General features: G+C 58.4%; 2 protein-coding genes across 2 annotated transcripts in view; one reads left to right on the forward strand and one right to left on the reverse strand.

Moving 5' to 3' along the window:
- Positions 1–27,071, forward strand: part of CORO7 (coronin 7) — a 177,109-nt gene that overhangs the window by 117,718 nt on the left and 32,320 nt on the right. The window lies entirely within an intron of this gene.
- On the reverse strand, positions 1,199–25,531 carry VASN (vasorin). The gene is made up of 2 exons (XM_044978864.1): positions 25,387–25,531; positions 1,199–3,878 (listed from the first exon to the last, which is right to left on the reverse strand). Exon 2 carries the CDS (start codon positions 3,866–3,868, stop codon positions 1,853–1,855), a length of 2,016 nt encoding a protein of 671 aa, XP_044834799.1. The 5' UTR covers positions 3,869–3,878; positions 25,387–25,531; the 3' UTR covers positions 1,199–1,852.

Here is a 27,071-nt window from a genome sequence, read left to right on the forward strand (position 1 = left end):
ATCTTGTCAGAGCATCGTCTGACTCATGTACTGGCCAGGACCGAGCTCCGTTCTCCAGCCTGCACAGATCGGGCCTGTCTCCATCGCTTTTTTGAGGCAGGAGCGTTGTGTTCTGTTTGTACAGTGCCTAGTCCATAACTGGGGCTCCCAGGCTCTGCTTCAATACACATACGTAACTGCTCGGTATGGAACGCTCCCCCGCCGTAATCTCAAAGCATTTTACCAACCTGGGAACCTGAGGCAGAGCTGCACAGTGGGGAAGTGGCAGAGTTGGGAATAGATTCTCCACTTGGTGCCCTGACCCTTGGACCATGCTCCCACCCTAGATGGTGCAGATCTGCCACCAGTTCTGCTAATGGAAATGGGGTTTGGTGACAGATGCTACAGAGAGGGCAGGCTGCCTTGGGCTAGAGGGCCCTTCGCCACTAGCTGGCCTGTCCATGTTCCCTCCAACTCACAAGGGACCCACCGCCCTTCCCACCTGCTGGCTGTGCAGAGCCACTGCTCGGTGGCAGCTAAGTTTGGTCACAATTCCGCCTCAGGAGCCACATCAGGGAAGCCACCCACACAGTTGGTGCGAGCGGCGTCTCTTGGGGCAAACTGCCAAGCAGTGACTGGCCCTGCCGACGTAGCACCCTGCTCAGCCAGAGAGGGGGTCCCTTGCATGGGCAGAATCTGCTGCTGGGGAAGCTGCAGCGGCCCGGTGAGTGCTCTCCCCACCCCGGAGATAGAGAGGGTTCCCGTGTCCAGGGTGTGCTGGCCCGTGCTTTTTGCCAGCGTTAAATTGGTGCACCCAATTTGAACATAAATGGAAAGCTGCAGCAGTCTGTTAAAATCAGAGACTCACTGTAGCTCCTGTGGGGCTGGGGCTCGAGGAATTAAAGAAAAGGGATAAAGAACCTTGACAGCTGGAGTTCTCCAAGAGCTTAATTTTTTCCTCCTAATTACACTGTGAGAGCCAATTATTTGCACAATAGTGAAAACTCAATGCACGCCCCACCCAGCCATCACCACTGCTCTCCCCATGATAACCGGACTCCTGCAAATCATGGGAAGCTGTAATTCCTCCTAAGGACACTGGCCCCCTCCTCAAAGCTGGAGTGGTAACTCGGTGTTTCCACTTCTCGGTGCTGTAGGGAGACGCTGACGTGTCGGTCTGTGCCTACAGCCTTAGCATCCCTCACAAGCCGGATGCAGCTAACGCTGTACAAAAGATTTTATTTTTGTACAAAAAGCATCCTCCTTCATCTATTTTACAAAACAAAAGGACACAGATCTGTGTTAGAAAAGAGCTTTCCCAGAAGAAATGGGAAATAATCATGTATAAATATTCTCTAAAAATTCTTAAAGCTTTAATTCCCGGGTGGTTTTTTCCTTCAACGCACTGGGAGAGTAAGTCCGAGAGTCCCTGCACCTCTGGCTGTGTGTGTTGGGTTTTTTTCCTTCCTTTCCTGCTTTTCAGGTAGAACTACTGAGGAGTCTGTTATCCTGGGCAGCACTTAGCTAAAGGAGCTTTTGTTACCAGCACACTGAGGCCTCTTAACTAAGTCACACATCTTTCTGTGTAGCGGTGGCTAAAAACCTTCTCTCTGCACACACAGCAGGGCAGCCAGGGAAATGCAGGCACTTAGTCATGTGCTGAGCGGATAAATTACAGTGTCTACTTCCTAAGTGTATAAGCCTCTAGGAAAATTGCACATTATGTGGGGTTTTGTCTTAATTTAAGTTAACCCTCAATGTCCCTTGTCCCATGTGGAACGTTCCCTGGGTAGTAACAACGGTCAGCCCGTATCCCGTCCATCCAGGCTCTGGGACTTGTGAATGGAGACTCTCTCACGGTCTCTCTTTTGCTCTAGAAATAAGATGGCTTGACCGCTGGGCTGTTGTTGTTACTGGGGTAGCGTTGGTGCATCAGGGGGACGTCGCATTCTAAGCCGTTCAGCACCGCCACGTTCTCTGGCAGCTTTTGACTGTGGGTCGCTAAGTCTCTGTTTTCCAGACACGTTTTCACCCCTTCCAGCTCCAGGGGGCTGGAGTCCACCCCAGCATCGGCATGCGCCTTAGCCCGTCGGTGCCGGAGATAGTACGTGACTGCTGTCACAGCAATAACCAGCAGCAGCACAGCAGCGAGCGCTGGCACGATCATGAGCGTCAGGTTGCTGTCTTTGCTCTGGGTGACGGGCAGGTGCTGCTGGTGAGTCCCCTGCACAGCAGTGTGGGCCTCGATGCAGAACTCCCCTTCGGAGGGCTTCTCCCCCAGTGGCCCAGTGCAGAGGTGGTAGGTGGAGTTCGGTCTCAGCGCGCGTACGGTGTATTCGGAGAGCGACGTCGGCAGGCTGAGCGTGACCGGCCGCTTGTCGGGCCCGGACAGGTTGCGGTAGGTCAGGCGGATGCCCTTCAGCTGATCTTTGGCCTGCTGATAGTTTTTTAAGTCCACCGTCAGTGAGGTGCTGCTGACCTGCTTAATGCTGATTTGCTTGCTCTGCGTGGGCGCCTGGGTGATGGGGGGCAGGGTTGTTCTCCGGATCTCGGCCTCGCAGTACAAGCCCGAGAAGCCGTTGGGGCACTGGCACTCCAGGTGGTTGTGCGCGTCTAGCTGGCAGGTGCCCCCATTTAAGCACGTCCGGGGAGGGCAAATCTGCATCTCGGGGCTAGTCGGCCCCTGCGCAGGCGTGTGTGGTGCGCGCGTAGAGCTGTCCTGCCGGGGTGCGGACTCATGAGTGGGAGCAGCAAGGCTGGGCTCCAGCACAGAGTGCCCGCTGCTGGTGAGGAGCACAGCCGGCTGCAGGGAGGTGGTTCTCAGGGTGGGAGTGGGGGTTGGGGTGGCAGGACAGCCGAAGTCTGCATATTCCAGGTGCTGGAGGAGCTTAGCAGCGTTCTTGGGAGGGAAGTGGCACCTTGTCTCCTCGGACCTCCTGAGCGTGACATGGCTGGTGTGTAACCAGCGCCCAAACCAGCTCAGCTGGCAGAGGCAATTGAATGGATTCTCGGCCGCGGTGATGGCCCGGAGCCTGGGGAAGAGGCTGAAGAAGTCCTGGGGGATGGTGTTGAGGTTGAGGTTGCTGATGTCCAGCTCTTGGAGGTTGGGCAGCTCCCCGAAATTCTCCGCCTGCAGCTGAGCGATTTGGGTGTTCCCAGCCAGGCTGAGCCTGGTGAGGCCCCGGAGCCGCCGGAGCACCTCCGGGACTCTGCCCAGCGAGTTGCCCGAGATGTCCAGCTCGTGGAGGTTGTTCAAGTTCTGAAAAAGCTCCTCATCCAAGCTGCTCAGTCCCAGCCCTGCGATCTTGAGAGACTCTATGTTCACCGTGTGAAAGGCACCAGCTTCGATGGTGGCAATGCCGTTGTGGCTTATGTCCAGCAGCAGGAGCTTGGGAAGGTTCAGCGGAGGAACTGAATGCAGCTGATTGTTCTGGAGCTTCAGCTCCAGCAGGTTCTCCAGCGTGTCCAAGGCAGCCGGGTGGATGCGCTGGATTCGGTTCCGGTCCAGGTAGAGGCGCTCCAGCAGGCGCAGCCCGTGGAAGGTTTCGTTGGTGATCTCACGCAGCTGGTTGGATGACAGATCCAAGTTGACAAGGTTGGTGAGGGGCTGGAAGACATTCCTCTGGAGGCTGGAAATCTTGTTCTGGGAGAGGTCCAGCTGCTGCAGTGCCGGGAGGCCCCGGAAGCTGTCGTCATGGAGCGAGGTGATGCCGTTCTCGAAGGCGTACAGGTAGGTTGTGTCCAGTGGCAGGCCACTCGGGACGGTGTGGCTCCTCCGGGCCGCACAGAACACAACTTGTGGCTGGCTGCACTGGCAGCCTGAGGGACAGCCCTGAACCCGGGCTATGGGGGACAGAAGCAGCAGCGTCCACAGGATCAGGTGGTCCATGCTGGACTCTCTGTAGAGGGAAAAACCAGAGAAATGTTACCTGCCAGATGATATTGGGGGTTGGGAATCAAGTGTCTGACCCCATCGCATTTCTTCTGACATGTCTGTAAGGTTACAGCCAGTCTCCATACCCCAAGGGGTTATTTGGGCAGGGCTAGGGTGGGCGAGGTAGGGCAGAGAGCTGCTCACGGGGTCATGTCTGCAGATGGTGTGTCATGCAATAGCAAACCCCTGAGAAATCTTGGGAGGGGGCGAGTCATATTGCTGGGCAGCGGAAGGTGATGGGCTTAGAGAGTAAAGCCACAGAACTTGGATCTGGATTTCAAACCCTGCCCACCCCCCATTCATGGACCCAAACACCCTCAAATGTCGGGGTCCTTTTCATGTCATTCTGGTGCCCCATGGGCAGCAGCTTGAGCCCTGCTGGGGGAGCAGGTTCTGCTGGAGAACCCAGCCTGCAGGAAACACTCCTGCAGCAACCTCTCCTGCTGCAGCCAGCACGACACGCTGGATTTCCACCCCACGGGTCAGTTACTGCAAAAGGCTCACGCAGAAAGGCTTTGGCTGGGTTTCCCGTTGCTGATAAGCGACCTGTCTTAGACTGGCTCTGCAGTGTTAAGGGGGCGATGCTGGGCTCCCCTTCCTCCCTGCACTCCCCTTTCCTTTAGCCCAGCGAGGATGATTCTGATGAAGCCCGACTTGGAGAGGGATGGGGGCATACAGGTGTGAGGAAGAGGGGCAGCTAGAGAGAGCCATTCCCTATAGAGACCCAGGCTCTTCTTACAGCAACTTCCTCCGGTTTCCATGCCTCGGGCTGCCACATTTACTGGCTGTCAGATGAGGCCGGATTCCTGCAATTCCAGCTGGTTTACCAGTTCCTCGCCTCGCTGCTCAGGCCAGAGAGAGCCAGCCCGCTGTCAGCAGGGGATCACGCACTGCTGCAGCTATATCTAGACTGGGCCATCGGTACTGATGAGACTTCTGCCAGGCAGAGGGTGCCCAGGCACTTAGACCATCCCCCTCCTTTCTCTTGAGGGCTCAGTGGCCCCTGGCTGGGAAACCGCCCTGCTAGGGGTCCCTGTGGCAAGCCAGCTGCAGGTGAAGCGTCGTGCAGCCTTGCAGGATCAAAGGGTCCCCATGGTGCGCAGGCCCAGCACAGCTGGGAGTGTTCAGTGCCATCTGCAGCTCCTGGCTGAGCAGGGGCTTTGCATGTCTGACCACAGGCCCCATATCGGGACTCCCGCCGTGCTGCATCGCTTTTCCTGAGCTATTACTCATCCCTTCCTGGTTCCTGGATTCCCTTAGCGACCCCACTCTCTGGACTATTCTCACCTGCTTGCTCTGGCCGCCAGCACCCGCCATCTAATGTCCCTTCCCTCCCCGGCTTGCATTCAGAGATCCAACATTGGGCTCTCAAGGCTAGGTCATGGGTGACATGCTCCCAGCGTGCAGTGTTTGAAACCAGCCATCTGGCGCAGTGCCGGCTGGCTGGGGACAGATCCTTGCTCCGCCCCTTGGAGACCTCGGCAGGATGAGGCAGCTCCCCTGGCAGCCTGCAGTGCGGAGCTGCGGAGAGTCTGGCCAGCCTGTGCTGGAGCGTGCCTGCCATGTGCCAGCATGCACGACCAGCCCCCCATCCACTCCTGGGGCCTCTGGGACTGTGTCCTTTGACCCCTGCACAGCTGAGAGGGCTGACAGGCCCCCTTCCATCCTCCTGCCCAGCTGCCCTGCCTCGGCATCCCCCAATGTGCAATATCCGTGCATCCCAAGGGGCTTCCCAGGTGGTCCGTGGGGGTGGCGCAGTGGGAGCTGGCTCGCTGGCTCAGTACAGTGGGGTTGATTTCTTGGCTGTCCATACTCAGGCCTGGGGAGTTGATTTGCAAAGCGCCAGCGAAGACAAGGCAGGACAGTCTCTCCTCCTCACGTGCGTCTCACCACAGCCCCATGTGCGAGATCAGCAGGGGGGAGAGTCTTGCCTGATGCCATGAGCGCACGGTACCGTTCTCACTAGCAGCCAACATGAGCCTCACCCACGGAGCGGGCACTCGGCCCTTGCTGTCTGACCCGCTGGCTGCCTTAGTGTCCCTGCCTGAAACAACCTAGGGTACATTTCCATGCCACAGTGCAGCGACATCGTCCAGGACAGGGAAGGGTCACTGCTCCTCCTCCTCTTCCTCCCGCACTCCCTGTGCCCGTCACCTGAATAGTCCCAGTCCCCGGCCCTGCTCCCTTCCAATCCAATCCCACACATCTCCTCAGCTCCCTCTTGCTGCTAACGGCACACCCCTGGTTTTGGCAGCTTCCTAGCACTGTCATCCATCCCGGCATGGCTCGGACAGGACCTGGCTGTTGGTGGTACTTGGCTGGCCCATCCCAGTGTTACTCAAAGCTTGGACTCCCTCGCAGGGGGGCTGGGGGAGAGGGAACATTTCATCCCAGTGACTCACATCCTCCAGCGCTCTCTTCTGTGCAGCAGGCTGAGCTCCAGGCACTGGGGACCACAGTGAGGGCCGTGCTCTAGGCTGTGGAGCGACTAGGGCTCTGGGCTTCACCTCCCAGCCTGGCACATGTCAAATCTTCCCGCTGGGCAATGCCCACAAGTGCCAGCCATCGCTGGCCCCCGGGCACACCAGCTCTGGTCGCTGCTGGAACATGCCAGCAGGGGAGAGGAGCACTTGCCCCTGGCTTCATGGCCCCCTGCTTTCCCCTTTGCTGCCATCTCCTGGAGTCTGCTGCCTTCGCCCTGCAAACAGATCCCCTTAGAATAGCCAGCAAAGGCTCTGCCCGTCCCCTGGATGCTATGCTGGGCACAGCCTGGCACTAGCATAGACAAGCACTGGAAGGGCCAAGGGCCACCACCTCCGCAGCCATCTGAAATTCAATGTGTGGGTCATGCCATCTTGACTCTGACAGATACTCCCAGCCCAGTCCCCAGGGGAAGGAGGAAGCCCCCAAGGTCCCTGCCTACATACATGAGTTGTGGGGAGGAAATTCCAGCCCTTTGCATATCAGCAAGAGTCACCACAGACCCTCTAGTTCCCTGGATCCTCTGAGATAGGACTGGGGGGGCCAGGAGCTGCCCCCTCATCCCTCCCCTGGCTGCTGGAGGGCAACTCACCCAAAGCGCAGCTGCTTTCAGCCCTGTCCCTGACCACCCGTCGGTATCAATGGGCAGTGCCCTTCCCGCTCCAACCAACAGATCACCCCAGAGGAGAGCAGCCCCAAGCACTACCGCTGGGCATGGCTGCCACCTCCCATGAGCAGGGCACAGTCTGCACTCAGGAAGGGAGCTGCTCCCCTGCCTCATTGCTTCTGAAAGCTCTTTAATCACCTGCTGGCTGTCCCTGGGCGCCCCGGCGACTGCTTTCGGAACGCTCACCTTTTCTTCCCCCGTCTCTGACACCAGAGCAGAGCTGGTCACACAATTCCCATGCAGGAGCCCAAGTGCTTGGGACGGCCTGGAGAGCCCAGCTGACCCATTTCCCCCTCCTCCCAGCCCATGTGCAGCCGGAGCCCCATTGCTTTGGTCAGCGCTCCTGGATCTGCCCCAAACTGGGGGAAGCTGCTGTCAGACGTCCAGCAGAGACGGGAAGAGCACTACAGCCCTTGACATAGTCGCTAGGACAGAGGCTGACTGGCTGCTGTGGAGCCAGGGGGCAGCAGAAGCACCATTAGAGATGTTACAGGGGAAGTGGTGGCTGCAGGATCCACCCCCTCAACACACTGGGGCATTTCTGAGAGGTTTTTTTTTACTGTTTCCAGAATTATTTCTGAGCCCACAGAATGGCATCACATTAGGGGATGCCAAGAGCTCTTCCTGCTGGGAACTCTCCAGCAGGTGCCATGGCTGTGTGTGTGCAATGCCACAGGGGAGCCAGGCATTCCTTACGCTCTGTGCCAGTGCCTTCGAGCTTGGCTCTCTCCAGCCAGAGCTCTGCACTGCAGCCGGGAGGGTGCTCGCCACACCCCTGCGCCATGCTCACACTCAGACTAGTGCCTACTTGTCTCCTAGGTGAATGTATTGCTTCTAAAGTGACTACCCCAGCTAGGGTCAGGCATCATGCAGACAGCCACTGTCCGGTGCCCCACCCACACAGTTCTGCCAGTGACTCTGGAGCCAGGGCCATGCAATGGCAGCCTGAACTAAGCGTGTTGCCCCCTCGGGACTGTGATGAGAAACCACTGTACTCTTGCCTTGTGACCCGACTACGGTGAAGTGGCAGTTGGCTGACGGCACCGAACTCCTCCGTGCTTTGCCATCCCGCCCACCCCCTAGCTGCAATTCCTCTGCCTGGGCTCCTTGGCTGTTGTTATAGGGAGAGAACACAGCAGGGCACTCTCCAGCGAGCAATGCACTGGCACCCCCACTGACTGCGGTGAGGGCCAGGGGGCTTGGCTGATCTCACCTTGTTCCTCTGCCTCCCTCACTGGAGTGCAGAGTAACTGTCAAAAGACTCTTGCGGTGCATTGCCCAGAGAGTCCTGCCCACGGCTCCCCAAGAGCCCTGTGGCCATCCTGCCCTGAGTGCGCCCGAGTCCCTCTTGCTCATGCTGGGCAGGGGCTAGCAAGACCTCGTGACTTGACCTCATTACTCGCCCCCCACACCTCTGGGCGGCGTTTTCAGCCCAGCACTTGGAACAACTATTAGAGGCACCATTCACTGCTGGATTCCTTCCACCCAGAGTCCTGGCGAGGCAGCTCTGAAATCCGGCCATGCCTTAAGTCATTGCTCTGGGTGGGAGCATCCAGAGGCAGTTGGGAATGCAGGGAACATCCCTGGGCCTTGTTTAAGATGGAGCACAGAGTCTCCACTGGATCTCACCGAGTGAATCCTGGCAGGAGCTCTTCTTGCCCCCCTGGAGAATGGGCTGAGCCCTGCCTATTACCCTGGGCACCCGCTCTGTAAGGAGCTGCATGTTAGAGCAGCTGACCTATGCTGCTCCCCCACTACTGCCCTGCAGCATCTCAGCTCGGGTTGCATTGGAGCTCCCTTTCCGCATCCTGCCCCCCACCCCCAATATGGCTCCCCAGCACCTGGCTCAGCTGTCTGCAAGCCAGAGGGGCAGGAAATGGGCAGCTGAAGCTCAGACTGTCTCTGTGGTAACAGCAGCAGATTGCCGAGCTGGGGGGTGGGGGGGGGGAAAGCAGCTCATTGGCACGTCTCTTGTGTTTGCCCAGTGGGTGGCACTAGACCGAGGAGCAAGGAACATTGCAGCCACTTGGGGCAAGCTAAACGCTAGCTAGAGACAGAGGCGCACGCCAGAGTGTTTAGAGAGGCAGATGGCATGGCTGAGAATGCTGCGAGGTCTCTGCCATTACCAGATATTTACACTCCAGTAGCACCCACACTATACTAGGTATCTGGCACCTCCCCAGTCCCTCTGCCCCATGGAGCTCAGGTTGTTCCTCTCAGCTCCCGGCAGCTGGGGGTTAGGACCCTGGCCCGTGGCTCCAAAGTGAACGTCTCAGGAAGGCTGGAGGCATTTGCCAAGCTGTCATCGCTTGGTTATTATTACAATTAGATTTATTTGCAAGAACACAAGTAGCCTCCACAGGAGCTGCACTTCCAGACCCTCTGGGGATCCTTTCCGGCCAGCCTGCAAATTCAGATTCTTCTCACGGGGGTGTGAGTTGGGGGGGGTGGGGGAGGGGGAGAAGAGTCTTTGTAACTGGTTGCTGTGATTGGTCTGCCTGGTAGCCTACCCTTGGTAAGGGCTGCCATGGTCCCCTCTCGCCCTGTGTGTGGCGCTGCTCTCCACCCCTTGGGCACACCTTCCCGTTCTCTGCCCCTCAGGCAGATGTTCCGTTCTACCTACGGCCCACAGGGAGGAAATGGAGACTGGTGGAGGAATGGTGACAGGCTCCAAGCACATGGTTGAATTTTGCAGAGGACACTTTGGAGCAATCAGTCTCCATGCCAGCTGTTCCCTGCAGGGAGCCCATGGGGGGGAAGGAACACTGAGATGCCCCCATTTAGCCATCCTCACCCAGGGCATGGCCTGTGGGGAGGGTGCAGCCCCCCAGGGAGCCAGCATACACCAAAGCACAAAGGGCCACTGGGATCACAGGGGCAGGCTTGGTTCTCAGCCTGTCTGTCAGTCCTTTTAATAAGAGGAGTAATTACCAATTGTGGGGAGGGGGGAGATCTTCGTAAATATCAGCAGAGCTGGCATGGGCTTCAGCCAGGTAATAAATTGTGGAATGTGCAGCTGGGCTGGGGGAGGGGGGCTGTGGTTTGCAGTCCTGACAGCCCAAAGAGCCTAGGAGGGGCTAGCAGAGGGCTACAGGGCACTAGGCCAGGGCCAGAGCTGCTCATGGCAAGGCCCGACCATGGAGAGGAAGAGGCAGGCTGCAGGAAAAGCGCTGCTGCTAGCCAGCCACACTGGCCCCGCTGCCCAGAGAGGGGGCAATCAAGCTCCCCCCTGCATCACAGAGATAAGGAAAGGAGGCAGCTAGCAGGAAAAGCTCCAGGGAGGCAGGGGGGCCTGAGCTGTTCCTTTGGCCAAGCCCCATGGGATAGCATCAGGCGCTCCCTGGCCTGTCTCCTCCCTCCTGCTGCCCTGTGATCTTTTACCTGCTGAGGCCTCCCGTGGCCTGGAGGCTGTGGGTAATGAGAGCCAGCTGTGGCCAAAGGAGGCACTGCCAGGCCAAGTTAGCAGTGGAGGGTCCTGTTGCATTATCAGCAGCAGGAGAGAGGAGTGGGTCTGTCTTGGTGTCCCCTCCTCCCTGGGGATTGGCCAGTCAGTGCTTGGCCTTCCCCCCAACAGCCTGTTACAGAGCAGTGGGGGGCCTGCCTGACACAGGACTGACCCCTGCCCCCACCCACCCCAAGACCAGCTCTGCCTCCCCCCTAGCCAAAGTGCAGGGGTCCTCTGACCCAAGGCTGTGCTCACAGCCTCTCCTTACTCCAGGCCCCTGCTCCAGGCCTGACCCAGCAGCACACAAGTGGCCACTGCCAGTTGCAGCCAAGCACGCCCAGCCTGCAGCCTCACCAAAGTCATTGTGTCTGAGATCCTGGGGGAGTCTGTGGCCTTGGCACGGAGATAAACCCCTGGCAGAGCACGAGTGGCGCTGCTCTGGCTGGAGGGGTGGGGGGGGAGGGGTCACTGAGCTGATAAAGATGGTCCCCGCTGCCTCATTCAAACAGTCACCTTGCTGCCGGCATGCCCTAGGGATTTGCTTTGTACAGCGTTCTAGGCAGGAGCAGGCTTAGTGCCCACAGGCAGGATTGCTGTACGGGGCAGACAGGTGCTGTGGAGTGGCCGCTGCAGAAAGGGGTAGGGTGGGGGGGCTGTAAGGGGTGGGAAAAGGCTGTCTGAACTCCCTCCCCCCCCCAACCACCACCACCTCCATGTCCTTCTCCCCAGCTGTCCTCTGCACTCCCCCCAGGGGCAGCTCCTGGCCGGCAGTGCTCTCCCATCCTGGGGCTGCATGGCCCATGGCATGGCTGTGACTAGCCCAATTCACAGCTGCAGGCTTTGGGCCCTGGGCAGGCAGCCTGCTGTGCAGGGCAAAGGCTCCCTCCTACTCGCCTGGCACCGGGCTGGAATTTTAAACCCCTCTGTGGCCACAGGTCGCATCTGTTCCCAAGATGTGGGGACTTGAAGCAAAGAGGAATCCAGCACTTCCCCTCCTGCTTCAGCTAAAGCTGGCCTGGGTGGAGCACTGAGCCCCAGCACCTGGGTCCCCCCGGTGAGGTAGGGAGCACCCCCAAAGAATGGCTCCTGTTAAAGGAAATCTTATACCCTCGGCACCAGGCAAGGGCTGCGGCTGCAGGGACAGGACTGTCCTGCTCTGCCGCCATCTGACACTCACTCACACAGCGCAGCTGGTCTGTAGAGCTGCCTGCAGCTAGGCTGGGCACTGCACCATGAGGTGCAACCTGTCAGCCAGGCAGCAGCAAGGGGGATATGCTGGCACTGAGATGCCTGGCCAGGGAGCACCATGCTCAGAGGGGGGCACTGGCCCCCCAGTGAACTGACTGGAAGGTCAGTGTTTAACCCAGGATAATGAGTGACAAGGCACATATCAACCCCAGGGCAAAGCCCTCTGTGTCACACAGCGTAACCCGCGTCTGAGCTTCCAGCAGAGCATTGACACAGCACTGCTTGCTTTGGGCCAGGCCTGTGGGGACAGCCTAGCAGCAGGGATCAGGAGCCCTGCCAGCTCCTGTGCCTTCTTGGGGCCTCCATTCCCCCGCTGTCAAACAGGGATAATGCCGCTTTCCTGCCCAGCGCAGTAATACTTGTCACATGCTTGGAGATCCCCGGGCAGCTGGCGCTAGAGAAGGGCAGAGCGCTGGGTGGCTGAGCTAGCCAAGCCGAGTGAAGCTCAGACCACAGACCTGCAGTGCAGCTGGGGCCAAGCACAGAGAACTGGGGCTGTACCTGCAGCAAGGAGGCCAGGGTGGATGAGGCTTGTGGACTTTCCTACCTAGCAGCTGGGGGTGCTAGTCCAGACCAAGGAGCCCTTGGCACTCTTCAGGGCCCCTTGACACAGCCAGGGTCTGTGGGTGGGAGGCTCTCCCCCAGCCTGTACCCCCTGGTCCTGCTGCCAGAGGAGGGGGCAGCTCACCATGGCTCTGGCTCTCTGCAGGGAAGCTGTGCTGTGCCCAGCCCTGGCAAGTGGGGGGGAGGGGGGAAATGAGAGTGGCAGGGGGCAGCCCTGGCTCTGAGGGGTACTGGTTCAGCCCACTGGTGCTCCCAGCAATGCTCTCTTGCCCAGTGAGGGCTGCAGGCAGTCGAGTGCTCTTGGGAAGCACATAGGGGCCTGGCAGGGCACCAGAGCAGGCGTGCTGCCAGCACTAGGGTGGGAGTCAGTTTTGAAATGCCAGGGTCAGGTTTCGCTGACGTGTCTGGCACTGCGGCCAAGCTGCTGACTAAACTGCTGTCCCTTTAATTGTGTGGGCATTTCTTCCCCACGCTGCTGGGTCAGGACCAGGCTGCTGGGTGGCTTTGCCCCACCCATGCTTAATTGTGGACTGAAGCTCCCTGCCACGAGCCCGCCCGCACCCTGAGGGCCAGGCAGGGACAGCTTCCTAATTGCACTTCCGTGTGATGAGTCCCTGCCTCACCCTGCCCTTCGTATGCAACCTGGCAAAGGCTGAGCCAGTGGCTGGCATCAGGGCCCCTCCCTCCTTTACGTGGTGACCTGAATGGGGTCACCTGTTCCCCCTCAGCTGTGTCCCCTCCAGCCCAGCTCTAGCACTGAACAGCTGACTAGGTGCATGGTGCTGGCCATGGGCTGCTGCTAGAGGCGAGCCCCTGGGCTAGTGAGGCAACAGAGGCCAGCCTGTGTTCCCCCCACAGGGGCATGGCTGAGAGAACTAGACAGCCGGAGGTCCTGGGCACAGTGGCACTCCATCGCACAGTGCTTGCTAAGTGGAGATGCTGGACCCTGAGGGGTTAACCATATCCCGGAGAAAGCTTGCTGGCTTAGCACTGCTCAGACAGGCTTACACCTAATAAACGGGGGAGACAGGAAAAGGGGGGCCCAGCGAGGAGCCAAATGGGATGGAGACAAAGCCCTGCTTCTCTGGGAGGCATTAAGCCGCTAATGCTGGCAGCACGCTTGCTTTGCCACGGGCCCAAGTGAACACAGCCGGAGCACTAAATCCAGCCCAACCTCCCATCCTGTGGGCCCACAGCATGGAGACTTGCTGGATTGTTCATCTTTTCCAGCTGTGTGGAGCTGGGCCCAGGCAGCCCAGTTCCCTGCCAGCCTGCCTGGGTGGAGGTTGTTTACTTGGTGACCGGACTGACCAGGAGGGCTGTACCGAATTCACTCGCCTTAGAGACAGAGCCCAGCCGCCCCCTCACAAGTTCCCTGCCTGCTGTACTCCTCCACTGCCCACAGGCTTGGAGCAAACACCCCAGGCAGCTGAGTGGGGTGGGACTGGCTTGCAGATCCCCTCCATGCAGCTCCTGCGTACCCCGGCCAGCACTAAGGGATGCTAGAGAGAAGCCTTGCCCCATGGTGCAGGCACAAGGAGGCACTGGGGAATGGTAAGAGGCAGAAAACAAGGGGTTTTTTGTTTGTTTTTTAAAAAGACTGAAGTGTGAACCTGGGGAAGTCCCTGCTACAGGCTGTAACTCAAGGATACATATTGCAAGTGGGGTAGGCAGTGATGCGAGCTTAGATAAACCCCCAGGCCTCCCATCTATAAATTGACTGCCACTGGAGTCAGGAAGGAGTTGCTGTCTTGGTGCTCTGTAGCATTCAGATTTTCTTAGGCAGCCCAGGGAGGGGCACACCCTCACAGCCAGCCCCATGCAGGTCTCCCCAGAGCAGACTGTTCCTAGGGTTCCTCTCTTGAGCACTCGGCCAGTTGAGGGCAGCTTTAATCTTCCCTGAGGGCTTCCTACTAGCCCTACTGAATGGAGACTGCCTTGACTCTGTCCATGGGGCAGCATTCTCTGGGCCTGCTCCCCTTCCTGGCCCAGTGACTGTGCTGGATATCTGCATGCCCCCAGGCTTGAAGCTCTCAGGCACCTGCATCCCCCACCAGCCCTCCTGGCATAGGGAGGGGGGGCTTTGCCTGGTCTTACAGATTGGGGTAAAGCAGGGCTGAACCTGGCCCTAAGATTCACCTGTCTCCCTCCAGTCCTATTGCCTGGGCAGCCTGGCACCATGCCCACACATGTTGAACAGAGCAACCCCCTGCTGCCTGGAATTGGTCCCCCCTTTGCTTCTTTCCTCAGGGGAGCATTGCTGTACCCTCCCTCCTGGGCACAGAGCAGCCTTCCAGTGCCTTGGGCTCAGCCTGACCTCGGGTGGCAGAGGGCTCCCTGGGGTGCCCAGAGCAGCTAGAAAGCTTTAGATTTCCCTTAAAGCAGCCAGCACAAGTCTGGCCCCAGCTCATCACCACACTGTCTGCATGCCTCCCTGGTGGGCATTCAGCACCACAGCTCCCCTCGCCGGGTGCCTGTCCTCCTCTCCTCCCCTCTCCCCAGGGCTGCCAGGGCAGGGGCTGGTGTGGAATTCTGGTGACCCAGCATGTGCACGTGCACATCACGCCATCTGTTAGTGAAGGCAGGCAGGGAGGGTACCTGGCACTCAGGGCAGAGGTCTGAGAGGGCCTGGGGAAGCCACTGCACAGCCTGGTCTGGCTCACTGGCTGCCCACTCTGGCTGCATTAGCCAGCATAGCACGCCTGTCCAAAGAGGGGGATGGGCTGGCTAGCATGGAGCCACTCCTGGATTGCCCAGAGGACTGTGGCCCCATGGCACTGTGAGCCCTCAGAGCCTGGCTGAGAAGCTGAGGGAGCTGTGTGGACTCTGATGCGCTGTTACCTGCCCACCTCGGCCCATAAGCTGCCAGCACCACTGGGACTGTGGAGGAAAATGGAGCAGGGCTGTGCCAGGCCCAAGGTCCTCTGGGCAGTACCAAGGGGACAGACTGGGGGATGGGTCACTGTGGGAGCAGCACATACAGCCTTGGGGTGAGCCTGAGGGAAGAGCTGGAGCAAAGCAGGCTGTGCAGGTCCTCCCCACCCCTGGCCCATGACTGCCCCACCACAGCACCTGGGTTGGGTTTGGCTGATGCAGGCTGGGAGGGGACAGAGCTCAGTTGGGGGGGTTCTCAGGGAGTACTCAGAGGGCAGGGAGGCAAATCCAGAGCCCTAGCATGCCCCTTCTCTGCTGCTTGGCCCCAGGGGTGCTGCCCCCCGAATGGGATGGCCAGTTCTGTCCCTTAATCCTGCTGCCCTCAGTCCCTGCAGCATCCTGCCTGCCTAGCAGGTGCTGGGTTTACACCTCATGTTGTCAGGGCCCCTAAATGGCACAGCCAAGCTGGGCCCCCTTGTGCTGGGCACTGTACCAACACCAGGGCCCAAAGAACTGTGTAGCCACTCACCCAGCCACTCCCTCACCCCTCTGTGCCAGCCCTCTGCCCCTGGCTTTAGTTAGCTCCCTACCCTCCTGTTTGAATCCAGCTGCAAATGGAGCGTTGAGCAGGGGGTAGCATCAGACAGCCTGGCAGGACAGACTGGTCAGCTCTGCCCTTCCCATGCCACCTCCCTGGCTGGTTTAACCCTTTGTGCTCAGAGGAGCAGCAACTCACTGCCCCTCTGAACATACCTCAGCTTGGCTCCACCCCTTCCCTTGCCCTCTGTTCCTGTGTGGCCTGCCCCCCACTCCCAACCCCCTGCACAGGGTTTGTAGCAGTGGGAACAGCCTCCTAAAGCATGTGTGCCCTCCTCACCCAGCACCTCAGCCCAAAATATGCCAACTTAGGGCCAACACCCAGCAGCCAAGCACTACGTTCTACGGGTTGATGCAGGGGACTGAGCTTGTGCCCCCTGGAGCTCCTGCATGATGTGGGGCGGTGGCCTTGCCTCTGAGCAGCACCAGCTTCCCTGCCAGTGTGCTGGAAGCCATCAGCCTGGGCAGCAGTGGGGCAAGTTGCCCCAAGCCCAGTGGCACCTGTGGTGTTTGTTCAGCGGCACCAAGGGCTTGCTGCCCTGGTGAGGAGTGAGCCTGAGGGGGCAGAAACCCCCTGGAATCCCCACCCCAAGCTAAACCGAGTCTCTCCCACTCCATGCTCATCCCAGGGAGGCAGCAGCTGGCTCGAGCGTGCCAGCCTGGATTTCCAACACTCCTGTTGCAGGGATCTGCTGTGCCTACACATCAAAGCACAGCTGGGCCCAGTTCCACCCCTCTCCCCCTGCCCCAGGACAAAGGCAGTCAGATGCCACATGCAGCCCTTGACCCCATCCCCGTGCACAGCCCCTTGGCCACAGAAGCCGTGGCAGGCAGGCTGTAATTAGTGCACAATAGCTGCAACCCATAATTGGGAAGGGCACTTAGTGGGCAGCCAGCCTTCCTGTGGCCAGAGAGGGAGAGACACTCCCAGAGCTGCTGGGCCTGGAAGAGCCACGTCAGCCAGTGGAGTTCAACAAACTGGATCATGCAGGGTCCTAGATGGCACCAAGGACTTATCCCTCCTATGCCCCATCCCCTCCTCCATCATCTATCCTGGTGGTTTTAACCACCTTTTAGGCACCTGGGGTGTCAGGGGGTTGGTTCAGGCCTATCTCTAGTTTAAATCCTTGGGATCTGATTCTGCTGCCTCCTACACCACTAACTCCATTGGCTTCACTGGGGTGACTCCTGTTCACCCAGTGTAAATCAGAACACCCGCTGCCTCCCACTGGACAGTGCCTGAACTGCAAGATAGGCAGAGTAACAAATGCAAGGCTGGAAGGGCCCTTGAGGGGTTGTCTGCTCCATCCCCTACACTTAGGCTTGGTCTACACTAGCACTTTTGTCAGCAATATTGTTGTTCAGGGGTGTGGAAAAACCCCACCCTGCTGCCTGACCTAAGTTTCACTGAAAAAAGCACCAGTGTGTACAGCACTGTGTCACTGCTGCCACTCATGGGGTAACTATGCCAGCGGGAGAGCTCTCCCCTGCCAGCATAGTGGTGCTACATAGGAGACCTTAAAGCAGCGCAGCTGTAAGGTCTGTAGTGCAGACGTGGCCTTAGACCAACCCCAAGAGGTGTTTGTCCAACCTGATTTTAAAAACCTCCAGTGAGGAGGATTCCACAACCTCCCTGGGAAGCCTGTTCCACAGCTCAACTGTCCTTTGACTTGGACAATTTTTCCTAATATCTAACCTAATCTCCCTTGCTGCAGACTAAGTCAATTCCATCTTGTGCTCCCCTCAGTCAATGTAGAGAACAACCTTTTACTGTTCTCAGGTGTTCCCCCCACCCCACCCCCCCGCAGCCTTCTCTAAGACTAAGCATGCCCAGTTCTTTCAGCCTTGCCTCATAGCTCATTTACCAAACCTCTGATCATCATAGTTGCTTTTTCTGGATACAGACTTGCGGCCAGAAGGGACGACCATATGATCCTGTCCTCCTGCACAGGACAGCCCACAGACCCATACCCAGCCCCTCCTTTAACAGACCCCTAACCTCTGGCTGAGTTACTGAAGTCCTCACATCATGCTTTAAAGACTTCAAGTTGCAGAGAATCCCCCATTAACGCTACAGTAGAGCCTCAGAGTTAGGAACACCAGAGTCATGAACTGACAGGTCAGCCACACCCCTCATTTGGATCCAGAAATACCCAATCAGGCAGCAGAGACAAAACAAGCAAACACAGCACAGTCCTGTGTTAAAGGTAAACTACTAAAAACAAAAGGGAAAGTTTAAAAAAGATTTGACAAGGTGAGGCAACTGTTCCTGTGCTAGTTTCATTTAAATTAAGGTGGTTGAAAGCAGCTTCTCTTCTGTATAGTAAAGTTTCAAAGCTGTATTAAGTCAATGTTCAGTTGTAAACTTGAAAAGGACAACCAAAATGTTTTGTTCAGAGTTATGAACAGCCTCCATTCCTGAGGAGTTCATAACTGAGGTTCTACTGTAGTTCAAACCAGCAAGTGACCTGTACCCCATGCTATAGAGCTGGGGTGGGCAAACTTTTTGGCCCGAGGTCCACATCTGGGTATAGACATTGTATGGCGAGCCATGAATGCTCCCAAGGTTGGGGTGTAGGCTCTGGGGTGGGACCAGAGATGAGGAGTTTAGGGTGCAGGAGAGGGCTCTGGGGTGGGGCAGGGCAGGGGGAAGTGAGGGCTCCAGCTGGAGGTGTGAGCTCAGGGGTGGGGCTGGGGATGAGGGGTTTGGGGTGTAGGAGTGTGCTCTAGGCTGGAACTGAGATTTGGAGGGCAGGAGGGGGGCTCCGAGCTGGGGCAGCGGACTGGGGACTCTGGACTGAGGGGGCAGGCTCTGGGGTGGGGGTGGGGATGAGGGGTTCTGGGCTGGGACTGAGGTTCAGAGGGCAGGAGGAGGATCAGGGCTCAGGCAGGGGGTTGGGGCACAGGGAGTGGCTTGGGGTGCAGGCTCCAGGCAGTGCTTGCCTCAAGTGGCTTCTGGAAGCAGTGTCATGTCCCCGCTCAGGCTCCTAGGCAGAGGTGCAGCCAGGCAGCTCTGTCCCATCTGCAGGTGCTGCCCCTGCAGCTCCCATTAGCTGTGGTTCCTGGCCAATAAGAGCTGTGGGGGTGGCACTTGGGGCAGGGGCAGCATGCAGAGCACAGCCCCCTGGCTACCCCTATGCATAGGAGCTGGAGAGGGGACATGCTGCTGCTTTTGGGAGCTGTGTGGAGCAGCCCCAAACCCTGCTCCCCAGCAGGAGCTTGAGGGCAGGATTAAAACAGCCTATGGGCCATAGTTTGCCCACCCTGCTGTAGAGGAAGGTGAAACCCTGCTCCCCAAAGGGACTCTGCCATATTTGGGGTTGGGGAAGAATTTCCCCCAGTCAGATTGGCAATCAGTTAGACCCTGAGCACGTGGGCAAGACCCACCAGCCAGACACTTGAGAGCAAGAATTCTCTAGAGCAGGGGTCCTCAAACTGGGGATTGGGACCCCTCAGGGGGTCACAAGCAGTCAGCCTCCACCCCAAACCATGCTTTGCCTCCAGCATTTATAATGGTGTTAAATAGATTTTAAAAGTATTTAATTTATATGGGGTGGGGTGGGTCACACTCAGAGGCTTGCTATGTGAAAGGGGTTACCAGTACAAAAGTTTGAGAACCACTGCTCTAGAGTAACTCAGAGCTTACCCCAGCTAGTGTCCCCATCTGGGGCTGTTGGAGATACTGGCTAATAGCAGTTACAGCTAGGCCATATGCCATCGCAGGCAACCTCACCAGGCCTTCCCCTCCATAAATGGATCAAGCTCAATCTTGAAACAAGTGACGTTTTGTCCCCACTGCTCCCCTCAGAAGGCTGTTCCAGAACTTCATTCCTCTGATGGTGAAACTTGGTCCAATTTAAAACCTAAACTTAATGATGAACAAATAGATATAAACTGGCCTTGTGCCAACACGGTCTCAAATAACTCCTCTCCCTCCCTGGTATTTATCCCTCTGGTACGATTGTTCTATAAATGCATCTCCCCTCAGTCTGTTTGGTGAGGCTAAACAAGCCAAGCTCCTTAAGACTCCTCTCATAAGGCAGGTTCTCCACTCCTCTGATCATCCTAGTAGCTCTTCTCTGCACCATTCCAGTTTGAGTTCATCTTTCTTAAAGAAAGGGGATCAAAACTGCCTGCAGTATTCCAGATGGGGTCTCACCAGTGCCTTGTATAATGGTGCTAACTCTTCCCTGTCTACTGGAAATACCTTGCCTGAGGCACTCCAGGACCATGTTAGCCTTTTTCACAGCTGCATCACATTGACAGCTCAGTTATCTTATGATCAACCAACACACCTAGGTCTCTCTCTTCCTGTCACTGCCAGCTGATTCACCCCCAGCTTGTAGCAAGTCCTTGTTGTTAGTCCCTAAGTGCATGACTTTGCACTATTCAGTTTCATCCCATTTCTACTACTCCAGTTTTCAAGGTCACCCAACTCTCCTTATGATATTCCAGCCCTCCTCTGTATTTCCTTTGTCTAGAAAATTCGTCATTGTCTCAAAGATCAGGTTGGTCTGGCACCATCCATCCTGTGTGACACCATGTTGTTTTCTATCCCAAATTACTGTTTACCTTGTCGTCTTTAATTACTCTTTCAAAAGGTGTTCTTAGACCTTGTATACAATTGAGGTCAAATTAACAGGCCTAGAGTTTCCCAGATCACTTTTCTTAATTCAGATGCTCCAATTGCAATTCTCCAGTCTTAGGATATGACCCCCGAGTTTAAAATCCTTCCTATTGGGCTTGCACATTCACATGCCAGTTCCAGCCTCTCCCCAATTTGTTCTCCTCTTCAAAGAGATTGAGGCCTGTGATCAGTTGCTCTCCATGCCCACCAGGGCAGGGTGCAGAGAGCTGGGCAGGGCTCGGATTATGAGCCCAGCCATTTGAGCCGAGGAAAGAGGGCAGCAGGAAGCCAGAGGCCTTGAAGCAGGGAGCTGGCTCTGGTGCAGTGAATGAGAGCAAAGCTGATGTCAGCACATCTCCAAATCAGGGGTCTCCCCGAGTCCTTCCTGGGGCACCCTGCTCCTGGGTTAGACACCTAATGAAAGCTGCTGCCTGTCTTAGCTAGAACACCCCCATGCTCAGCCAACCAAGCCTTCCAGCCACACTATGCCCCTCACCACAGTAGCTGGGCACCACACTATCTAAGCTGAACCTTATTTCAGAAGCAGGGTGTTGCTGCTGCAGGTTGGAGGAAGTAGATGGTGGACTGGGCTAGGAGGTGGAGCATTCCGGCTGCTCACTGCCAACACAATGGCAGCTCAGGGCCTCTGGAGTGAGCATACTGGGTATGCGCCTGTCCCTCATGAGGGATCTCTGCAGCACAGCCCTGCCACTCAATGGGACCTGGCTGAGAGCTTAGGCTGAACTGGAAAAAAAACCTGACTCTCAGGCTTGGGTTGGCTCTTCACCTCCTGGGTGGAGGAGTCACCTGCTCCTGCCAGCCACTGCCACCTCACTACGCAGTGCATGCCATGGAGGGAGCATGTTGGGAAGTAAGCAGCATACACAACCAGCAGGGGCAACAGCTGGTGTGGCAGGGCAGCACTGGGTCAGGTCAAAAACAACTCAACCCTCTTGAACCAGGCTCAAGCCTGGTTCAAGTCTAGGTGGGGTTTAAAAATTAGGCCTGAGCCGCCTTCTACTCCACAGGGAGGCCAAGACCACCTTTGTGCTGGAGGAGGGGGTGCAGGCAGTGGTGGGCTGTGGCCGAGAGGGGTACTTCTTTCCCTGGGTTCCAGGTCCCACTTTAGGACCAACACAGCAGGCGCTCAGCAAGCCTGAACTGGTCTCACATCTCAACCATTTGCATGTGCCAGGCTGTGAGCTTGGTACAGTCTCTCCTGTAGGAAAGCTGTGCTGGGCACCCTCCTCTTGCTGGGCATGCATTTGCCAGCTACCTGTTGCTAGCTATGTGTTTCTTGGCCCCTTGGGCTCCCACCCCCAAGCTTCACAACCAGATCCTGCAGGCCCCTGGCCCAGCCTGGCCGTGTCAGGTTGCAGGCACTGCTCCGCCTGTAGCTCCACTTCAGTGTGCGCCCTGGGAGCAGGCAGGGGGTCAGGCTTAGCTACTTAATCCCCCTCCCCTTCATCCCAACCACCTCCTCCCCCACATCCCCCTTCTCACTTAATTAAGTCTCTGAGGCAGCCCCAAAGGAATGTGTGGGCTGTTTATTGCATTCCCTCCAGGCAGCAGCAGCAGGCCAAGGGGCCTGCATGGATCCCCCAATCCTCCTTCCTGGCTGTAGAGTAGAGAAGGGGATTTTCCATCCTGTCTCAGCAGCACACTGCCCATCCTTTTACTAGCGCCCCCCCCCCCACCCGCTGAAGGGCTGACCCAGGTGCTGGGAGTGACAGAAACCAGCAGGGCTGCTTTCTTGAAAGCAACATAAGCCCATGAATGCAAGGGAGGCCTGGCTCCAACACCCAAACCCACCCACGCCCTCAGCACCGTCTGACACGCGCACGCCCGGCCAGAGAGCTCCTCGCCAAGCAGCCACTAATGAGAATTCCGATCCCATGACTCCAGCTGCTTAGCTGGGCCTGAGCCTGGCAGGTTTGCTCCAGGCTGCGCTGGGGTGGGAGGGAAGGAAGGGTGCTCAGCAGGTGAGCCAGAAGGAAGAAACCCCAGCCCAGCCAGTGAGTTGCCTAAGCTGGGAGTTACATCAGGCCCCAGGGTGACCCAACAGGGTGACAGAGGGTTGTGTGGACTATAAAAATAGTAATTAACCAGCTGTCATCCTCAGCACAGGAAACTCCCCACCACTACCCTAGGCAATGACTGGCCCCCTCGGCAGAGAGGCCATGGAGATCCACAAGGGGTCCCCCTCCAGGTCAAGGCCCAGGCCCATTAGCCAGGCAATGGAAGGGCACTTCCTGTGCCACATGGCACCAGCTGTGGGTGTAGGCAGACGGGTCAGTGCTACCCTGGCTGCCTGCAGAGGGCACTGAGAACTAGCTCAGAGCAGAGCGCAGAGGGCTCCCGGCATGCAGAGCTCCATGCAGAAGCATGGCTGGGGGCCTGTGGTGCTGGGGAACTGCTTTTACAGTGACCAAATGCTTTCTTCTTGCTCCCACCCAGACCAGGCTGCCTCAAGCATCTCCCCCCGCCCCCCATGGGAGTGTTAGCCAGCCCCACCCAGACCAAACACTCAGCTATATGAAGTTCAGCCCAGCTGTAAAGGGAAGGAGCCTCATCCCTGCTGGGCACAGCCTTGTGCCACCAGAGGCTGGCATGACCCAGCCATCCCCCATTCTAGAAGCCTGCACTTAACCAAGCACCTGGGCTGAGGTCCAGTAAAATCCACAGGGCCAGGGCTGAAAGGCTGGCTGGCCCTGGCTCCCAGAACCTGGGGACAGCCATTGGCCCTTTCCTGAGGGATTAGTGCTACTCAATCTCAGGGCTTGGGGGGAGGGTTGTTTCAGGTGATCCTCTGCCAGTGGTTGTGCCCCAGATGGGATGAGAGGACCCATTTGCTGTCAGCACCTCTCCCCAGCATGTCCCAGGGACAGGCCTGCCCCTGTGCTGCTCACAGCCCTGCTGACAGCTATGGGCTCCCCATGAATGTGGAAAACAGGGCCCTGGCATGGTGCCACTGGCAGGAAGGGTCTGTGTGGCTGGTAGGCCATCTCTGCTACAGAACCAGGCAGCACAGTCTGAGCTTTGGTTTCTTTACAGATGTGTCTAGCCCTTAAACTTGAGAGCACAGCTTCCCCTTGTGCCCTGCTTGGGCCCAGCCCAGTGCCACCTGCAGTAGGCTGGGGCAGAGCCATTTGAGGCAATATCCTGCTGTGGGGTCACACACAGCACTGCATCATGATACACAATCCTAATGCCAAGGCTGCTGAGAATACTGGCTCCTTTGAGCATCCCTCCCCCCAGCTGTTCCCAGGACAGCCCCACCACTTGCTGCAAGGCTCTGGACCCCCTCCCCAGTACATGTTCCTGACCCTGCACTCTCCCCCCCATGCTTCCCAGCACCAGCTCTGTGCCCCCCTCTGACAGAGGCAAGGGGCCTTGCTGATAGGTGGCTCCCTGGGCTGGAGGTAGGCCAGCAGCAAGGGAGGTGTATTCCGCCAGCTCTGCGCTGCTGGAGAGAGTCCAGCCAGGCTGCTTATTAACAGAACCCCTTTCCTGTGTCTGACACTCTATTTACAGAGCCTCCTGTGTCCCACTAGCAAAAGAGAGAAGAAAATAAACACCGCCAGGCAGGGAGGGCTGCCCCCACCCCACAGCACCCATCACTGCTACAAACTGCTCTGGAAACCACCCTGCACACTGCACAGTGTCACCGGCACTACAGCCTTGGCCACTCTCGCTGCCCACCTTCTCTTCACTCAGACTCAAACCTGTGTGTACCCTGGCTGCTCTATCCCACAGGCACCTGGGTGGGTTAAAGTGCCTGTGTGCTGTTGGGAGGGGCATGCTCAGCTTGGCCTGGCCTTGGGAAATATTGCCATAGAGGCCACTCCATTCCTCACACCAACAAGCCACCGGCTTCAGCATGGAGAGGTCCATCTGCCCAGGGGGCTTCGGCCCCAAAAGACTTGTGGAATCTACTGACTCCCTAGCCCAGAGGCCACTAGGCCAGAGCTCCAAGCCTGCCTACTGATGCTTCAACCTCACATCACCTCCTGCGCCTCCCCAAAGCCACCCTGGCATCTGCCAAGGGGGCTGGCAGAGACCCCCATGCACTAGCTAAGGGCCAGCACGAACTGTGGGGCTGGTTCCTCTGTCCACCTAGCCAGGGCGCTATGGGGAGCGCCCAGACCCAAGGCAGGGCCACTGCGCTCAGGGTCTGCCCCTCACGCGGCGCTGCAGGGGGGCTGATTGACTCCCCACTTCTTCCTTGCGTCTAGTTAATAATTGGGCTGGCCGCGGCTCGGCCTCCAGGGAGGCTGGCTCCCGCCGCGAGAGGGGCCCGCCCCGGCTGTTCGCCGGCAGCCAACAGATCTTATCGGGGCTCGCAGTCTATTAAGCTTTACAAGTCCCTGTAAATCCGATCGCGAGATGCGGTCGCTGCGCGGGGGGGGCTGGCCCGGCTCCCTTGTGCTATTAGCAGGCGCTGTTCTGCTCCGGGTCCAGGTGGGGAGGGGCTGGCCCGTGTTACTGTTCCCTTGGTATAGCAATGTCCTCCCCCCCACTGCCTTCGGGCCTCTGTTCGGCGGGGTCCCCGCTTCCTCCCAGCCGCAGGCTGAGCCCTTCCCGCGGGTCCCCCGACAGCCCGTGCTCGGGGAGCTGGCTGGGGTTCGTCCCCCTAGGAGGGGCCAGGCGGCAAAGGAATGGAAGGGGGCCGCGGGACCCCCACCGCTCCGCATAATGCCCTCGGGACAGGGGATCTGCAAGCTAAGCTGTGCCCACTACCTGCCTGGATCGGCAGCACCGTGGGGCAGCGGGCCGGGCTCCCTTAGCCGGGGCAGCTCAGCAGCTAGCTACGGCGAGCTCCGGGGCCGGCCCCTAGCCCCAGCAATGCCGGTCTCCCCGGCAGCGCACGGCCCGTGGCAGGGCCCCCTCACCGGCGGGCCAGCTGCTGCAGCCGGCGCCCCGGCTCCCCGCCCCAGGTACCCGCGGAGACAAAGGCCGGCTGGACTCACCCGGAGCGGAGCGAGCCGCTGAGGGCGAGCTCCGGGCGATGCAGCCTCCAGGTTGACCGACCGACCGCAGCCAGCGAGCGGGCCCGGCCCAGGGCTGCGGGCACCGGCTGCAGCGCCTCGCACCCCGGCCTTTGCACCGCGGCTCGGAGTTCCAGCCCTAGCCACCGCGCGCCGCCGGAGCCTTTAAGGGAAAGTGGGCGGGGCCGGAGGGCGGGGCCCCCGGGCAGAGCCCCTGGATTGGCGGCAGCGCCTCCGTGAGAGCGGGGGCGGGGCAAGGGATGGGGGGCTGGAGCCGTGTGTGAATGGGGCACTGCGAGCCATTGAACCAACTGTGACCCTATGTGTGATGGAAACCTTGACCCTCCCCCCCATCCGTGCTAGCCCCAGGGGTCAGCCCCATTCTCTCTCTCACACACACACACATCCTGGTGTCAGCCCCGATCTCCCCCCACACACACATTCCAGTGTCAGCACCATCTCCCCCTTCCCCCCCCCCCCGATCCCGGTGTCAGTCAGCCCCAATCTCCCGCTACCCCAGGTCCTGGTGTCATCCCCAATCTCTCCCCTGCCCCGCAGATCTGCAGATCCCAGTGTCAGCCCTGATCTCCCCACAAGATCCTGGGTCAGCCCTGTTCCCTCCCCCCCCATCCTGGTGTTAGCCCTGATCTCCCCCTTCCTTCCCCCCCCCCCAGATTCTGGTGTCAGACTGGATTTTCCCCACCCCACTCCCGATCCCGGTGTCAGCCCCAATCTCCACACCAAGATTCTGATGTCAGCTCCGATCTCCCCTCCCCCCAATCCCGGTGTCAGCTCTAATCTCCACCCAGATCCAGTGTCAGCCCCAATCTCCCCCCTAAAATCCCAGTGTCAGCTCCAATCTCCCCCCCAAATTCGGTGTCAGCCCCGATCTCCCCCCCACCCCAGATCCTGGTGTCAGCCCTGATCTCCCCTCCCCCAGATCCCAGTGTCAGCTCTGATTTCCCCCCCACCACCATCTGGTTCTGGAGTGCCCCCAGGGCAGCCAGCCCAGCACCCCTTTATTATGAGTACAGATGGCAGTATCTGAGCGAGTGAGCAGGGTGCGGGGGAAGGAAGCCAGGAGAAGCAGTGACTGACTGTGCATGAGGATGCTGGGCAGGAGCTGGGCGCTTGGGCAGCGCCATCTAATACGTGGCAGCCTGTGGTAGCCAGCCCTGGCCCCGGCAGGCATTTGCTCTCGGCACACACACCAGCCGGATTAACATGGGCAATATTTGTATAACTGGTCGTGCCAATAGCTGTCGAAACTGGATTGGAATGTACCTACTAGGACCATACAAAACAAACTGTGGGCCTGGCGCTTATTTGGCTTCTGACCACCCCCTCTGGGCTGCTCAGCATGGAGGGGGCAAGCTTGTGTATTTCCTCTCTGCATCAGGCTCTTGGCTGCTTGAGCAAAGCTTTCCCCTGCCTTTCTCCTCCTAGCAGCTCTGCGTTGCCTCCAGTGAGAAAGCAGGGGAAAGCCGCAGGGGCTGGGTTAAAGAATGAGAGGATGCGCCTGGTGCTGGGACCCCACAGCTGGAGATGAGCCTTGACTCCGGGCCCCTTGTTCAGATTGGTGGTAGCTGCCTTTTGGAAGCAGGCCATGAACCTAATGAACATGGTCACGGTCTAGCCAGGTAGGGCTGTTCCCTGCAGAACCAGCA

The sequence above is a fragment of the Mauremys mutica genome, chromosome 11 (assembly GCF_020497125.1).
Source record: "Mauremys mutica isolate MM-2020 ecotype Southern chromosome 11, ASM2049712v1, whole genome shotgun sequence".
In the NCBI taxonomy this organism is placed as follows: Eukaryota; Metazoa; Chordata; order Testudines; family Geoemydidae; genus Mauremys; species Mauremys mutica.